Source organism: Spea bombifrons, chromosome 5, assembly GCF_027358695.1.
Source record: "Spea bombifrons isolate aSpeBom1 chromosome 5, aSpeBom1.2.pri, whole genome shotgun sequence".
NCBI classification, from domain to species: domain Eukaryota; kingdom Metazoa; phylum Chordata; class Amphibia; order Anura; family Pelobatidae; genus Spea; species Spea bombifrons.
Genome location: NC_071091.1, coordinates 51,287,879 through 51,305,991, shown reverse-complemented (window position 1 = coordinate 51,305,991; position 18,113 = coordinate 51,287,879). Strand labels below are relative to the sequence as shown.

Here is an 18,113-nt window from a genome sequence, read left to right as displayed (position 1 = left end):
CCATATTTTAGCAAAATTATATATGATAAACATAACAATCTGAAAAGAAAGGCCCTCTTATCATTAAAAAAAACACCCCAATATAATTTTTTGGTGGGTACAGTAAATGGGAGAAAAGTATAGTTAAAATGATACCATTTATTGGCTAACTGAGAGCTTTCGAGACCAAGTTGTTAGGTCCCTTCCTCAGGCATTAATGAAGCTAACACAGACTATTCTAAATGGGAAAATACAGTAAATAATACAGTAAATGGGAAACAGGAAAATGACAGCTAAACATGAGAACTGCAGAAATGATAAAAGAGCCGTTGTCACGAAGGATACCCCCCCCCAAAAAAAAACCAGTCTTGTCACGAAGGGGTTAATCAGGTTAATTACTACAAGTAATATAAAAATTGGTTGGCGTTCCTCTTTAACTTTTCGTCTTTAAAGATTATAGCTCGTAATGTAAATCATAACTGTCAAAGCAACGCTCATCCGAACTAAACATTACCAACGTACTATATAACGTGCTCACAGGATGCAGAGAACCACTTCCTGACGGTCCTGTTTGTCGCACGGTTATGACGTCACCCAGAATCCGCCAGTACAGCTATACGGTACGTATATTACCGTACTGTGTGTTGCCGAAATTCGCGAATGAACAGGTTATTGTGAGTTGCAGGTAGGTAGCGGCAAATGTTAAAATAAGTTAAAAATACTTATCCCTAAGGACGTATTCATTTATTTTTATTTCGTAAATATAACGAAATAGGAATTGGTTCCCTGGCCGTGTAAGCCTTTGATTGCCTTGTCTTTATCCCTCGTTAGGGTACATGTAAACCCGTGTACACCTTTTACAGTGCGTTTTACTATGGCTGCTCAGATGGCTGTCCTCTTCATATGGGGTAATCATGAATAGTAGTACTGGCTTCATCTTCTAGCAGGCATCCTTGAAGGGTATAGTCTGTGCTTATCTTAGGGTCACATATTTAATGATTGTTCACAGGTAGAGAAATTGTGCCTTGGAAATTGGTTTGTAGAAGTCCTGGCTAAAAATATACTTTTAGCCTTTGGAATTAGTACCTGATATTCCAAATGCCGTTAACATTGCGATATTATAGCATGTTGCGAAAGTCATACAAATAGTGGCTGCTGTTTCCAATAATGCTTTGTGTGTTTTTGTTTTTATCTCTGTATGGTGAGCCTTATGTGGTATGGATGGGTTTAGTTCATGACATCAATAATGCAGAACTGTGTGTTAATTTTACCAGTTCGTCTCAATAGTATTATTAATGTCTGACACAGAATTCTTGCACGATTAACAGGCCTAAAATATCTAATTCCTTTTTTAAATATTGTCTGATTCTGTTAGAGGTCCAATTGCCAATATGTGGGATAGAGAGGAAAAAGTAAAAGGAATTCATAAATATGCATATTTTTGTTGTGTAGCCAGTATATGTCTGTGTAGATCAGAGGTCGTCGTGCTATGTGCACAATTGCAGAGCCAGCTGAGTTTTTCCTTGACATTGAAAACGGTTATCAGCTTTAATTTGTAGAATTTTGGAAAGGTGTACGGCAAATCATTCATTCTTTCTCACAACCTGGAGACCTTGTAGATGATATCATACCACAGAGCAAAGTTTACAATGGGCCATTGAAAAGTGCACATAGCCCTCGCCTGTCCTTTCCTAGCCGAAAAGAGTACGTGACAAGAAATGTCACTGGGAGCAGATATTTGGAAATGGGTCTGGAGAGAATACAATGTAAAAAAATTGAGGAAAGAGGAAATTAAGAGTGTTAAGCGACTCCAGTCCCTAAATATTTTTGGTGCACATGATGCTTCTGTTAGCATATATGGAGGTTTGTAAATTGAACGTCTGTTGAATTCCATGGAAACCCAATGTGTAAGTGATGCTGTTGTAGAAATAAATATTTGAAGGGACTCCATTGGCATTGTATACTGTGTACTGTGTATTTGAGTATGCAGTAGAATATAAAGAAAAGTGGTAGAATGTCAACATTTAAAAAAATATCAGAATTATACTTAAAAGTGGGCTTGCCTTGATGCTGCAGAGTTTGAAGATTTTCATTTTGCAGCCAAGTATTTTTAAGGACTTTAAATCACATTCTATGTACCTTGTGAGTGGCTCAGAATAAGATGGTTTAACAAACATGTCTGTTTAGCTTCTGCAGTCTACAGATCAATATTATAATATTTGTGTGATTTATTCCATTTTATTTTTAATACTTCTCTTTCAGTGACAAGGAACATGTACCTGAAAAACAGACCACCCGAAAAGGTTAGTTAATAAGGAACTCGGTGTGTGTGTGAATAGCTTTACGTAGTTCCTTACATTTTTAGCTACATTAACATGTTTCACAGTGTACTAGATGTTGGCATGTTGAAATTGTCAGACAGGGGCTTTTGTTTTTGTTGCATATATCAATGAAACCCAATCGTTATCTTTAGTTCTTAGTCCCATCCTCCCCTTTCCTCCTGTGCTTGTAGACTTGAAGCATTTCACTGGACCAGGGCCTGTCTCAAAATCCAATCCTCCTTTAAGCCTACATTTACCAAAGTAAATTCAGTTCTACAACATGAAAGAAAGCAACTTTGAATAAGATAGGAACCCCCCTTGACATTAGAGTATCCAGAGTCGTATTGTTGATGTCCTCTATCATATTGGTCTTTACAGCATAGAAAATTAACAGACTTGATGTGACAAATGGTTCTTATCTGCTGTCAAGCTTCATGTCATCAAGTGCACTTTAATGCATCTGATAGCTTAGCGGGTCATTTCAATTTATATTTAGCAAATGCATGGGGGATTCTGCACTTAGAGTACTTCAATATGCCTTGTTCGTCGGTTCGACTGTTAGGGGTTTTAAACTGTACGTTTAATACGCCCTGTGGTTTCAAAATGGAGGCAAATGGTGACTTGGTCTCCTATTTTCTCTGTATATTCTTTATGATGCCCTATATTTGTTAATAATGACTTTGGAATATGCTGGAAGTCAAAATCTAAATTATCATGACAGTTCTGTAGAACAAAGTTTGTGATGACATTTTTAATTCTTTTTCCACAGAAAAGTCAGTATGCCCATGTGTGTGAAGTAAGTACATTTTTCATCCCACTATCATATGAAATCAAGTACTTGGCTTATCACAGTGAGCTCACCCCGACATCAAAAAAGTGTCCTAACAAAGAGTTAGTGGTTAAAACGAGCAAGTGCTCCTCTTACACTGTCGTCATGGGGTAATAACTGTACAGCATGAGAGGACCGCACATGAGGTCAATTCTTCGCAAAATATCCATACATCAGCTGTCTATAACATGATGCAGTATACCACAATCCATAACAGAATCATAAGTATAGTTAACTGTCTTAAACTGAAGGTGAACAAATAGTTGGGGCGCAGGTACATGTAAGGGAAAAAATATAAAATATAGTGTGAAAAGTATAAGTGCTAATTGATTAAGTGATGTTGTGGTTGCACTCAAACGGAATGATGCTTCAAGCCCATCAGAGTATGTTGAAAAAGTGTCTTTAATTTGTCTTCATATGGAATCTATAAAAACAAAACTGAAAATAGTGCAGTATCTTCAATAAAAACAATTGTGGCTGATAAGAATGCACTCACAGTTTTTCCATGCACAGAGTGCATATAAAAGCGTAAGGTTAAAAGTCCACCAAAGCTCGATCGAAGGAATGTCCCGTGTGATCCTTTTGACGCGTTTCTCCAAGTCGGCTTCTTCAAGAGAAAGTAAATTCGATCGGTATGACGCATATAGATTCCATATGAAGACAAATTAAAGATACTTTTTCAAGATACTTTGATGGGCTTGAAGCATCATTCCGTTTGTTAGTGCAACCACAGCATCACTTAATCAATGTAATAATTAATAATTAATGTACCTGCTCCCCAAATATTTGTTCATCTATATATCTACACCCTGAGGAAGAGTGTTTTTTGGGCTGGTGCGGTCAGTGGGGAAGTATTGTATAAATGTATCACTTTTTATTTATTCTGAATAACACCTACACCCGCGAGAATTAGGTATACTACACTTTTCTGTATTAAACTGAAGGTGCCCTCATCATCTAGTCTAAAAACAATATATGGCAGAACTGCATAGTGGGAACAAAGCTAACCACTCACTCGTCATGTATATATGAAAAGAAGGTGCTAGTTCATTAGGTTTCTCTAAGCCAAAAAATCCATGTTATCTCTGGATTAAAAATGTCACTACTGATGTTGCCAGCAAATGAAAACTAATTATGTATGTATAATTTATACATAAGTAACAAGACGTCATCTGCTTACTAGGGAAACTGTCAACGGTTTTTAAATGCATTTATGAAAGCTAGTTATACATTTGTCAGTTGTGTAATAGTTTTGAAAATACGGGTATTTGTTTTTCAAAGCTGCATGAGATGGCCAAACTAGAGTATCTGATTAATTTCCTGAAGCAACGGCTGAGCTTTACAGGGGTTTAGAATCTTTTTAGATCGCTACTACTACGTGTTCATAATGCAGTAAAATAAGAAGTAACTGTATGTATTTCTTTTAATAATCTTTTCCTAGATTTGTAAAATTGGCTGCACATCTGCTATTCAGTTAGATGAACACTTTAAAGGAATGAAACATCGGGTGAGTTTAATGGAAGTTAGTTACATGCTTATTGGAATGAACATGATGGAAGTAATTATAAGTTATGACTGCAGCAACTTATAGCATGGGTACATTATTGAGCTGCCATGGCTGGTTTGGAGAGCAGTCTGCTAAAGTAAGATACATTTTAAAGAATGACCGTTACTCTGTATCGCATCCGTGGTAAAAGTCATCAATGCATTAACATTATATCCTTCTGTATTAAGTTAGATTGGAAACCTCTCTAGTGTGAACCAATCTGTTTATTTTTAGATGTGCAACTTTAATGTAGATATCATTTATTTTATCATGGCTGGCGACTGTCAGAGAAAAGAATTATGGTAAAAGCTTTTATATAATACTCTGGGGGTAGGACACTTAGAGTATGTATTATACATACATATACACATAGCAGCACATACAATGAACCCTGTGTGAGTAATATGCACGTAATAGAAGCTCACCTTTTATTAAGTACAAAGGTGGGTCTGATCAATTAAAGTGGAACACCCACCACACTTTTCTATGTTTTGGTGATTGTGCTATGGTTGTATGGAATATATGCTATTAACTTTTATAATTTTGTTTCTCATGAGTACTCGCCTACCCATTATCCATTTACGAAGCTAGTTCTCATAAATCGGAAATCTCTTGGATGTTGAAACACAACACTAATTATGCCACACATGACACCGCGTGCAGCATAATCACATAAATAGTTTATGCCACACATTTCACGTTGTCCTTATGCAAGCCACATATCTCAAAAATAGCAAAATATATTTTTATTTGGGATAGACAAAAATTTTAATCACAACACACAATTTCCATGGTAAAATTAGAGAATATTGACATCACTCTCTAATCAGGAACAATATGCCAATACATCAGGTATTAACAGAATATTCCTTTCTTGAGCCTCCAACAAAATGCACTTGGTCTGGTCGATAAAGGAAATATGGAGATTAATCCAACTGTATATTGTGGCTTTTGTTATCTTCATGCTTTTCCAATTAACTCTAGATTAGTCTGTCAATTCCAGTTTCAGCATACCCTTTGAATGTATGTACAAAATTTGTTGTCGCTATATAAAGAAGGCTGTTAGTAGGTTAGCCTTTCTCCAGGGTCCCTGGCTAAATAGATTTCAAATCAGACTACGCAGATGTTTATTTTTGTAAAATAGCTTCAACAATTGTAGGTCCCAGGCCCATGCTGTTAAGGAAAGAGTATATTAGTACTATTTTGATATTGTTTGGTACAGAACTTTTTCTGCCAGTTGCTCTAGATGCCTGTTTCTCGTATTTACCATATTGTTTTCTGATTGGAGAAGTAAAACTTTTCTCTGCGGTTGACTGCAATGATGCAAATTCCTCCAAACAACAAACACCACTAAATAACTTATGGGCAGATTACACTCTTGGATACTGAGGCCTTGCTGTCTTTCCTTCCATGTGTTCTCCCCAGCAAGAACATTGTCTACCCTCAAGTACTTTTGATGACCTGACTAAATAGGTACATGTAGCTATGAATTTTTCAGGTCTATAGTGCTCATGAAAGAATAAGGTGACATAACTTTCATTGTGAACTTCACCGTTTTCATCTGAAAGTCCTGAATTAAATGGTTGAAATGTCAAAGGACCACAATAAGTAAATGTGATTGGATCTAGGATAATAGGGGAGTTGTACCTTTTGCCCCTGATTTTATATTGTTCGGGACGCCCCGTACCCTGACTGGGTACTCCCTGCCACACGTTGCTTCTTCCTGCCAGGATGCCAACCAGAGCCAGTGTTGTAGAGAGAACGAGGGATGCCGCTGCATTGGCACTGGCTAGCCGAAGCTTAGCTACACAGTGTGACTATTGTCCTAAAAAGAACAATAAAGTATCATAGCAGCCCACCCCAAGCATCAGAGAGCACTCGTGTTGAGGTGAAAACAGGACTCAGTTTTATTGAAAACACACCAGTATTTAAACAGTACAAGGGGGTAATTTACATACAATAGACACGGCAAACCACACACAGTTTGCCATCAGGTCCTCCTTCGCACAGGGCTCCGTTTTTGTATTCGGCTCACCTCAGCCCAGTAGGGGGTCGCTATTGTAGTCTGTGGGGAGGATGGTAAACACGGGCAGTTCCCTGACTTTTGGCTGAAACCTGCTGGATATCAGATCCTGGTGCAAATACTGGCTATGGAGCTCTCTGTCATGTAAGTCCTGACCCGATGGAGACTAACACACCACACATAAACCCCTTCCCAAAATGCAAGTGCCCCAAATCTGTGTCTGAGCTCCACAGTCTTTAGAGTCTCTGTTTATTGGGAAAACGTGGCACTCGGTACCAGGGGAAAGAAGTAGTCCTAATGGACCCGGTGTACCCACCTCCCCAAAAACAGAAACTAATTAAAAAGTGGAAGATGTGATGAGATTATATTCTATAGCAGAATTGCATTTTTTGTAGGACCTAGGGGTGCATTGTTATATCCCAGAAGAACAGACAACCTCTCACAGACCTCTCTCAAAGAAGCCCAGAAAGTTCAGTAACATGTAGAATATACCCCTAATAACAGCAGTTTAATTAGCCACAAAATCAAGCGCACCAGCCTAGGCCTTTGGGCCCATCAGCTCTATATCTGTAGTGTCCCGAAGAAACAATAAGTACAAAACAAGAAAATGCTTAGGTAACAAAAAAAAAATACTAGTTTTGTATTCAAATTTGTCCCACCAGACACTTGAAGAAACAAAACGACAATAAGATGGATTGCCACACAAGGCCTTTTATAAACCACAAAATCAGTTCCTCTAGGGGCCATGAACTCTGGGCAGTTAGAGGGGGGTACATCATCCCTTAGCATCCATCCTTGGGTTCTATAGAGGGGCAGCGAATTATGATAAAACCCCAACCGAGGGGCTCCATAAATATACAAAAACAGAAAACTGTCAACTAGCAGCATGCCTTGTCTGTCTCACTTGTAGCAGGTGGAGCTTCTGCCTATTGGATGCCTATGAAATACCTATGTAAACATATGAACAATAATTAATTATTTAATGGTGGACAGTCTCATCATAATTTTTCTTTTTTCCAGCTAAGAGAAGACTTGATAACAAGTTCTGGAGGTAAATAATTATCTTTACATATCTGTCAATCCAATAACTTCTCTCAGCAAATTTATTTAGAAGAGATTTTGTCTCCTAGTTTATATCCTTGGTTGTTTTCTCATAGACATTAATATGGAGGTGGCCCCCACTTTGCAGCTGTAACAGCCTCCACTCTTCTGGGAAGCCTTTCCACAAGACTTTGGAGTGTTTTTTTGCCCATTCAGGAGGTTTTTTTTGCTCATTCAGCCAAAAGAGCCTTTGTGAGGTCAGGCAGTGATGTTGGACGAGAAGGTCTGGCTCCTAATTGGTGTTCCAATTCACCCCAAAAGTGTTCAATGGGGTTATGTTCAGGGCTCGACGTACAGGTCACTCTAGTTCCTCACCACTGAATGCTGGAACAGGAAAGGGTCTCCCCCAAATAAACTAGGTAATTAGGAGGGGAGTCCACATAATTTTGGCCATACAGTATATTTTCTCCTGTAGTGAATCTTGGTGACACTTGTGTGTCTTTTGTTAGTTTAACACCTTCTTTCTTTCTCTGTTTCCTAGATCCACTTACCAGGAAAAGAAGCAGGTCCTCATCAAAATCCAGTGATCTCCAATACTCATCCTATAAAGATTACAATAGCTATCCTGATCATGCTCGCAGTAGTGAGCATGCCTCATCTAGCTTTGGTAACTATAAATTGTAATGCTTTATATCTGACATTTTCAGATGAACACATTTACACGTAAAGCCATGACCCAATGATCCAGAGTGATACATCGATAAAATGTATAAAATGTATAAAAATGGATAAGAGTTTAGGAGGCGATCAACGATCATCTCCTAAACTTCAATGGTTTCCACCCCAGGACGCGTCGTGACCGCTCCGGAGAGAGGTCACAACTGCCACTGCAAGTGATTTTGCCACTCACAAGATGGCGGCACACTTTAAAAAAAAACAAAAAAACAATGAAGTTGAAAAGAATCCTCAGTAGAGTCTTTTCAGACCCTCCTGAGAATCTGGCTCCACTTGCAGGTTGCATACAGGTACTTAATTCAACCATGCAAGTCAATGAAGCCCAGCTTTTTAATCACAATGTGATTAGTAAAATATTCAAAAATAATAATAATGTGCTAACGTTTAAAAATAATTATGCAGTGATGTCACCAGAGGAACCATTCAGTACTAGCAAAAGTCCAAAAAAGAATAGAATAACTAAAATAAAAAGTTTATTATTTTGAGCAAGTGCTAAAATTTGTGCTTTATCTTCTCAAAAATCTCGACATAGAAAGAGTTAAAATAAAAGCATTTCAAATACCCAAGGGTTGTCTAATTTAATAAAAAATGAATGGTTTGATGGGGTAAATTGGAGTGGCCGGGCTCAAAGATAGGGCATAGGCACAGACTGACCAAAATGGAGAAAAAAAGCGCACTTCCCAAATGTGGCATTTAAAATTCCAAACAACCTGACAAACCCATGCGTGTGGGATATCACTGCATTCGGGAGATGTTGCATATGAAATACCTTGGGGTGTCTAGTTTTCAAAAATATATGGTTTGATGGGGTAAATTTAATTATCCAGCTTCAAAGATGGCCCGCTTAGGACATAAAGTTCCAAGTTGAAAAAATTTGGCATTTTAAATCCCAAACAACCCGCCAAACCCATGCACGGGGTATCACTGAACTCAGGAGATGTTGCTTAACACATATTGGGGTGTTGTTTGATAGTGACGCATACCAGGAGCTATGAATTCATTCCCGAAGTACAATTTGTGGGGGAAAAAATACTACCACAAACTTTGGCAAAGGCTGGTGGTAGAATATCATGCATGAAAAGGGTTAAAATACCAGCATTTGAAATACCTTGGGGTGTCTAGTTTTCAAAAATATATGGTTTGATGGGGTAAATTTGAATCAGCCGGCTTCAAAGATGTTCCAAAGAGGAGATGGAGGTAGAATGACCAGATGCTAAAAGTCTGTGTTGACAACCTGAATTACTCATGTCCCAAAAGTAGACTTTTACCAGCCAAACAATCTGACGAACCTATGCATGTGGGGTATCACCGTAGATGTTGCTGAACACATAGTGGGATGTTATATGGTTTGGGGATAAATTGAGTTAATGGCCAGATTTGGAAATCATAAAACGCCACTTGTACTTATTGCCCTATAACTTATAAAAAAAAAAAAAACAGCAAAAAAACATTGAGAATCTATTTCGCTAGTGTTTTTTACTTCCGTTTGTAGGTGAGTAAAAGATTTTTAAAATAATTCATAAAGGCCCATCTTGTCCTGGGTACACTAAATGAGTGAGGAGAAAATTACAGCTGAACACAAGCACCGCAAAAGTATTAAACAGCCTCAGTTCCAAGGGGGAACAAAAAGAAAAAGATGAGAGAGAGAACTTTGCTGTGTAAGACTGCCAATAAGCTATTCTCTGATAAAGTGACTGTTTACACTGTTTAACAAACAGAAAGCTCAGGTAGTTTTAAAAAAAATGTATTGCTTGCTACGTGTTATGATAGTTGCTCTTTAAGTTGGTTTACCCTTGTTTGCAGCCCACAGAGACCTTGGTTTTAATGTTTTGGAGAGAATGGATGCAGATAAAATGAAGCTGTTGTAAAAGTGTAGCTGTTTATTGGTTTACCAAATAGCCTTAACTGACCGTGAATATGATAACGCAAAGGACCTCTATCCTCTTGTATTTTATTAGCAAGTCACTTTCTTATGTTTTTTCCCTAAGATAAATCTCCCAGAAGAAGCTTATCGAGACACAGTTACACAGGTAAGTATATTCTATATCCTGCTATCAGTGTACCATATACAGTAGATGTAACTGTACAAATAAATGCCCTATACCCAGTGTAATATTTTATGGATTAAAGTGGTGCTTGTTGCCTAGTATTTTGTATTCTTGGTTATACACCACAGCAGCTGCTGGAGGGGAAATCCCAGGTTGAAATGGATGGACTCTTCCATCATTGCATGTCTGAGGTAACCTGGATTATGCAAGTCAAAGAGTAAAACTTGCTGCCAAATTGACTAAGGAACTATCTTTGTGGAATATAAGAAGATCTTTGTGTCCACCTACACGGTACACAAGCACACAAAGACTCATAGAGGAAAGGCAGTCCTTCTGGCTAAGCAGGCAGCTGCAGCCACTTTTGGGGCTGATGACATTCTCCATGTCAGCCTCCAAAAAGGTAGATTATAATTTAGATCCGTTTTTGTTCCCTTGTATTCTGGGAACAAAATAGCTTGAACATATTTTGTTAGTATACCAAAGCATGTCCACATAATGAGAAAACAGGACAACAGGACTGATAATCTACTGTTAATGGTGTGTGTGTGTCTTTAATTCCATCCTGCCAGCTGATAAAGGAGGGTGTACAATTTTATAATGCTGTCAATCCTCAAAATATATACTCAAGAACATTTTCATGGTACAGAGATGTGTCTAGTCACATCCCTACATGTTACATTGTTTTGTGGAACTTCAAATCATAGGACCTCTTTCGGTATCAGCCATGATTCCCTTTCTGAATAATAATCCTGTTTCCTGCTCCATACAAACTTCTATTTGTTCTGCATGTGGTTTTATTAATTGTCTCTTTTCTTGTATATACTTTACATAAGCTTACTTAGATGTTTGTTCACTTTTAAGACCGCCATTTGTGGAAAAAAAGAAAAATATCTTCAAGAGATGAGCTTATCGGAGATGAAGGTAATGCGGAGGGAGTAACGAAAGTGATGTTCCTGTTCTAAAAGTATTTCATTTCAATGTAATGCTTATTGTTAAAGGCAAATGTGTAATGAAACATGCATTGTTATAATTTCCCAGAGTTCATATGATAACCAAGAGAGTTTTGCAGAAAGGAAGAACATGACATTTTTAACAAAGATTACTAACCCCTTTTTTATTATTTTTTTGTACCTTTCGTGACAAAGGCTACTTTTACATTTCTGCTGCATGCTGCCAATAAGCTATACTCTTGTAAGGTGAACCTTTAGCTATTTTGGGAACATTTACACTGCTTAACAAACAGAAAGCACAGGTTTCAATTAATGTATTTGCTTGCTACACCTTATGACTCTCTTTAAGTTGGGTTACCCTTGTTTGCAGCCCACAGAGACCTTGGTTTTAACCTCTTTGAGAGAATGTATGAAGCCGTTGTAAATGTGTGGCTTTTGTTTATTAGTTTACTAAATAGCCTCTCCTGACGGTGAATATGACCTTTAATTAATCCTCTTGTATTTTATTAGCAAGTCACTTTCTTATGTTTTTTTCCTAAGATAAATCTCCCAGAAGAAGCTTATCATCGAGACATAGTTACACAGGTAAATATATTAGATATCCTGCTACCACACAATCTAATCTATTTTATGGCTTAGGGTGATGTTTATTGTTACAGAGGTATGTTGCCTAGTATTTTTCTATTCTTGGTTATACACCAAAGCAGCATCACAAGAGGATGGACTCCTCCATCAATGCATAACCCTGATTATGTAAGTCAAGGAGTAACATTTGCTGCTGAATTAACTAAGGCATCCTCTCTGCGGAATATGAGCAGGTTCCTTTGTCCAATTGACGCCAAGGGTACCTAAGGGTACCCAAAAGACTCGGTCACATGACACATGAATGGGTCTGTATTACCTGATGGCTTGCAATAACGTGGGTTTGCTTTTTCTGTGACAAGAAGACCAAACCCTTCACATTGTGAAACGCCCAATGAAAGTTTATTCTCTGTGAAGACACAATGGCTCTTGTTTAAGTTGATGGCCTAAGTCAGTTGCTCTGTAATATAATGTGTGTGGAGAGATAAAAGTTCTGGTCATTGGTCCATCAAGTGTTTAGAATATGTCTTTTTCCTTGCCATTCCAGGTGGCACAAAGGTCTGCGCCCCTCAGGTAATGCAGGGAACCTATAAAAAATTCAGAACCTCCCCAGGTCCCCAGTTTAGTTTCCTGCCTTGCTCAGGAAGGTACTGGGGACCAGGGGACATGGTCCCAGAAGTTTTTATTATTTTATTTGAGGACCCCTGGCGGGGTTCTTTGCTTTGTGATCTGGCTGCCGATCTCACGCGGCATAACGAGCCAGGACGCAGATGGTGGCTCGGCTCAACTTCCTTCCCTGCTACAGCGAGCATAGCGGCGAATGGATATTGCAACCGCTACTAAGCAGTGTTCTGGTTTCTATAGGCTTTTTTTCTGTTTCATGATGGCTGATAAAGCTCCTGAGACTCCTCTCCTCCACGTAAAGCTCTCAGAAAGTCTAAGCATAAAGTTTTGCTTCTTGCCGTAAGACTCTTCAGGATCCCTCTGCATCCCTCTGTATTTTCCTGTATTAGAGCCAGCCATTCCCCTGCCTCTGATTTATCTGCCTGGCTTAAGAGCGAGCTGCAAGCTACGTTTGAGTTTTTTTAAACCTATGGTTTCCTCTCAGCAAGCCCAGTCTCATCTGGTGGATCCCCATAGCTATGATCCTGCCCTCATGAGGCTTATTAAAGAAGAAGATGAGGACTCGGCTTCTAATACAGAATTTATTTATGCCCCACTCATCAGAGGAAGAAGGCGAAGTCGAGGAAGAAAATTTATTTTTTTTCCAGTAGAAGAAACAGGACGCCTTATTTCTACCCTAAATCTGCGGGAAGAAAAACCTTCCCGTACATGACTCCCCCTCTACTTTAATAACGGATCAGTGGAAACATCCAGATAAGAGGTGTGCATCATCAAATATATGTTTTTGAACCGATTTCCTGAGCAGACATTTAGTTCTCCCCAGAGAATGCAGCCTACACAAGGATGTCTTTCAGATGATAATAGACAAATGGGGGCCGCCCGAAATAGATCTCATGGCATCCTGCACCAACAAGCAGACAGATTTTTTTCTCCTTCTCTCCACAGGTACATCCAATGGGGATAGATGCTCCTGTGACAAATGTGGAATTTCAGTCTGGCTTGTATTTTTCCCCCCTTTTCCACTTCTTGCAAGAGTCTTGAAGAAAATAAGGGAGAGTGCCCTTCAAGTCGTTCTCATTGCTCCTTACTGGCCAAAGAGAGCTTGGTTCGTAGATCTGGTTCAGTTGGCCTGCAACAGGCCTTTTCATCTCCCAGTTTGGCAGGACCTTCTTCTGCAAGGTCCTATTTGTCATCCAAACCCGGATCACCTAAAACTTGCAGCATGGATTCTGAAAGGAATATCATGCAATCCAAAGGTCTGTCCTCAGCTGTTATAGAAACCTTGATCGCCAGCAAAAAAACAGCCACCACTTCTAGATATCATAAAATCTGGACTGTTTTTCTCTCCTGATCAGGGGCTCACTCTTCCTCTGCCGTTGACATCCACTCCGTGCTCGATTTTCTGCAGTCTGGTTTTGACCAGCCACCTTGAAAGTTCTTGGAGAAAATATAGTTCTTTGTTTCCTTTTCGGGTCCTCATAAAGGGAATAAAGTGCCTAGAGCCTCCATAGGCCCTTGGATCGGGGAGGCTATTTCTGAGTGTTAGGCCCGTGCAGGGTTGGAACCTCTACTTAATTTAAGAGCTCATTCAACTAGATCAGTTTCCACATCCTGGGCTGAACTGGCATGTTTAAACCCTTCAGCCATCTGTAGAGCAGCTACCTGGTCTAGTTCTCACACTTTCTGTAATCATTACCGTCTTGACCTCATGGCTGTGGAAGGGGCCGAGTTTGGCCGCAGAGTTGTTCAACAAGCAGTGCTCCCATCCCATTCTCGCTAACTCTCCTTTGTGTCACCTGGAATGGCAATTGAAAATAGAATTCTTAACTGGGAATTCCCTTTCCTTGTCCATTTACAGGTGGCACGCTTTTTCTTCCCCTACCCATGCACTGTTTGTCTGTTTATGATGTTTAAGTCTTTTTACCTAACTGGGGATCTGGGGAGGTTCCGAATTATTATTATTTTTTTTTAATAGGTTTCCTGCCTTATTCTATTTTCCATCAGAGAGAAAACTCTTTGAAACCTGCCTAGCCCTTCTTGTAAGTCTCCTATCATACCGATCCATAAATGAAACGCCCTCATCTAGCGGAAAGGCAGTCCTTCTGGCCTAGCAGATACCTGCGGCCATATTTGGGGTGGTCTCCATTAGGGCTGCAACAACTAATCGATAAAATCGATAATAATCGATAATGAAATTCGTTGGCAACGATTTTCATTATCGATTAGTTGAATCGATTTTTATCGATTATAAAATGAGGGTTTTTTCAGAGCAAACGCTCTGAAAAATACCCCTCATTATATAATCTGTTTAGTCTGACTCACAGCAGCAGTTCCTACTTACCAGCCCCTCCCTGTAATCACTGTGACAGCTGGCCCCGCCCCTTCCTTCTCCCAGAAGGCCAGAACCACAAGGCTGTGACACTCATCTAACTGTAAATATAAAATTAATATTTGGGCTGCTGAAAGTTAGGGGAGTTGGGGGTTAATTTAGGGGCAGTTATGGTTAATGGGGTGTTTAGGGGCAGCTATGGTTAATGGGGTGTTTAGGGTTAATTTAGAGGCAGTTATGGTTAATAGGGTGTTTAGGGTTAATTTAGGGGCAGCTTTGGTTAATGGGGTGTTTAGCGTTAATATAGGAGCAGCTGTGGTTAATGGGGTGTTTGGGGTAAATTTGAGGCAGTTGTGGTTAATGGGGTGTTTAGGGTTAATTTAGGGGCTGTTGTGGTTGATGGGGGTCTTTAGGGTTAATTTAGGGGATGCTGTGGTTAATGGGGTGTTTAGGGTTAATTTAGGGTAGTTGTGTTTGATGGGGTATTTAGAGTTAATTTAGGGATAGTTATGTTAATGGGGTGTTTAGGGTTAATTTAAGGATGAGGACTGAGGGTTAATTTAATTAATTGAATAAAGTTAACTTAAGGTGGAGTTAGAGGTAAAGGGGGGCAGACTAAAGGGAATCTAAATCCTGGGGGCAGTGAAGATTAACCCAGTGCTTATTTATAAAAGTATGGTGTCAGTGTGCTGTGAACGGGTCTGTGACTCTATGAGAGGACTATGAGATATCTGGGGGGTATAAGGCATATCTGGGGAGGATGGAGTGACATATCTTGGGGTATATACGGTATATATAAGGCATATGTGGGGAGCGTGGCATGTCTGGGAAGCAGTGTGGCATGTCTGGGGAGGATGGAGTGGTATATCGGGGGTATAAGGCATATCAGGCACAGTGGCATATGTGGGAGGCAGCGTGGGGTGGTATATGTGGGAGGCAGCGTGGAGTGGTATATGTGGGAGGCAGCATGGCATGTCTGGGAGGCAGCATGGCAAGCCTGGGCTCAAATGTGCATAAATTGGGGGGCCTGGTTGGGAAATAAAGACAAGAAATGCATTTTATCAAAGTTTTTTTTTTATTCTGCTGTTTGTATTTAACATCATTTGTTTATTAAATTATTTAAAATAAATGAAAAATGTACATTCATTTTTTTTATCCGATTAATTGAAAAAATAATCGGCCAACTAATCGATTATGAAAATAATCGTTAGTTGCAGCCCTAGTCTCCATGTCAGCCTTCAAAAAGGGTAGATGTGAACCAGCTTAGAATTCAGATACCCTTTGGCAAAAAAAATATCTTGACACTTGTTTCACCAACTGGAAGATTGGCTTCATCACTAGAGCGGTTTAATTTGACTCAGTAACCCTATGCTTGCCTTGTTTTTTCATATTTTGTTAACAACCCAAAAGAGAGCATGTCCTCATATTGAGAAAACTGGAAAATAGGACAGATAATCTACTGTTAAAAGGGTGTGTTTTCTCATAGTCTTTCATTCCATCCTGTCGGCTGATAAAGGAGGTTCTAAAATTATGATGTTGTCGCAGTATTCTCAGAATATATACTCAAGAACATCAATCCCCACAAGGTGCATTGTTTCCATAATGTGTTTCGCGGAACTCCAAATCATAGGCCCTCTTTCTGTATCAGCCATGATTCTCTTTATGTATAAATAATCATGTTTCCTGCTTCATACAGATTTCCATTTGTTCTGCATGTGGTTTTATTATTGGTCTCTGTTTTCTTGTATATACTTTACATAAGCTTACTTATGTTGGTTCCTTTTTAAGGCCGCAGTACGTGGAAAAAACGAAAAATATCGTCAAAAGATAAGCGTATCAGAGATGAAGGTAATTCATACAGAGGGAGTAACGAAAGTGATGTTCCCTTTCTAAAAGTATTTCCTTTCAATTTAATGCTTATTGTTAAGGGCAAATGTATAATGAAAAATGCATTGTAGGGATGCGCCGTGGGTTATGTTGTGGAAAGCCGCTGAATGTTTAGGGATGATTTAAATTAATTTTGTTGTGGTCCTATGTTGCTGCTGTCTGTACATTTTTATATTATCTTCATCTGAAGAGCACCGTTTCCAGAAACAAAGCAAATCGCCAACACACAGTGATGATACACACCGTGCCAAGGAGGAACCTGAAGATGAATATTCTGCTATTCCTGCATCTTGCGACTCTTCCGAATCTGAAGACTCCCCTTGCGGTCCAGGTAATGGTACAGGTTTCCTGTACATCTGGGCATGCCAGATGCACCATAACATCAAAACAATTGCTTTTCAAAAATCAGAGAGTAGCTCAAAATATATAAAGATAAACCATTGGAAATTAGGCACTGAAATATGTCAATGTGTTAAAAATGAGTGCATGAAGAGGACAGAATGCTGACAGGTTCTAGCTGTTACTGAATATCTTGGGAACACGGGCTATATAGCGCATCAAAACAAAATGTGAGTGATGGGGTGATTTGTCCCCACAAAAATGATTTATCAGTGTATGGCTTTTGTCTTTTTCTTATGTATTATCTGATAAACTAACACAGCGGTAGACAATGGCAAGTTGTTGCCATAGAAACGGGGGAAAAAAAACTCAAGCTCAATGTTTTGTGGGAATGGAAAATGTAACTTATAATTTTGGGTGGCATCACCATGTACTGGGATATGTAAACACCAACAATCTAGTAGTTTCCATTTCACCGAAATTATCACTTTATTAACATTTGCCATCTTAGTATGTATGTGCAACAACTTGTCATTTTTAAATCAATGTCCTTTTTTTTTTTTGTTTTCTAGACTAATTTGGTTTCTCATTTTCTCCCTGTAGGACCAGAAAAAAAGAAAAGACCAGAGGAGGACATGTAAGAAAGAAATCCTTTAATGACTATGGCTCTATTTATTCAAAGCTATCATTAACGTTTCACATCCATGGAAGATTTGTCATATGCCATGACACTGGAATCTATGCAAACTCTATTTGTGTTTGATTTTTTTTTATTTAACCCCTTAATGACAATTGCTGGTTCTGGCACATCATTTACTAACATCCGGTTAGTGACAACTGACGTGCCAGGACCGTCATGGCTTTAAATGCTTGCAGGAAG

General features: G+C 39.0%; 1 protein-coding gene across 1 annotated transcript in view; it reads left to right on the top strand.

The window, feature by feature from the left end:
* Positions 1 to 579: 579 nt before the first annotated feature.
* Positions 580 to 18,113, top strand: part of LOC128496920 (uncharacterized) — a 30,558-nt gene continuing 13,024 nt past the window's right edge. Inside the window, exons 1-12 of the mRNA XM_053466751.1 lie at positions 580 to 599; positions 2,242 to 2,282; positions 3,070 to 3,096; positions 4,571 to 4,636; positions 7,719 to 7,749; positions 8,281 to 8,406; positions 10,463 to 10,504; positions 11,384 to 11,443; positions 12,013 to 12,057; positions 16,796 to 16,855; positions 17,085 to 17,225; positions 17,837 to 17,870. Of these exons, the coding sequence (XP_053322726.1) occupies positions 2,253 to 2,282; positions 3,070 to 3,096; positions 4,571 to 4,636; positions 7,719 to 7,749; positions 8,281 to 8,406; positions 10,463 to 10,504; positions 11,384 to 11,443; positions 12,013 to 12,057; positions 16,796 to 16,855; positions 17,085 to 17,225; positions 17,837 to 17,870 (662 nt within the window). The 5' untranslated portion in view covers positions 580 to 599; positions 2,242 to 2,252. The remainder of the gene's footprint in view (positions 600 to 2,241; positions 2,283 to 3,069; positions 3,097 to 4,570; positions 4,637 to 7,718; positions 7,750 to 8,280; positions 8,407 to 10,462; positions 10,505 to 11,383; positions 11,444 to 12,012; positions 12,058 to 16,795; positions 16,856 to 17,084; positions 17,226 to 17,836; positions 17,871 to 18,113) is intronic.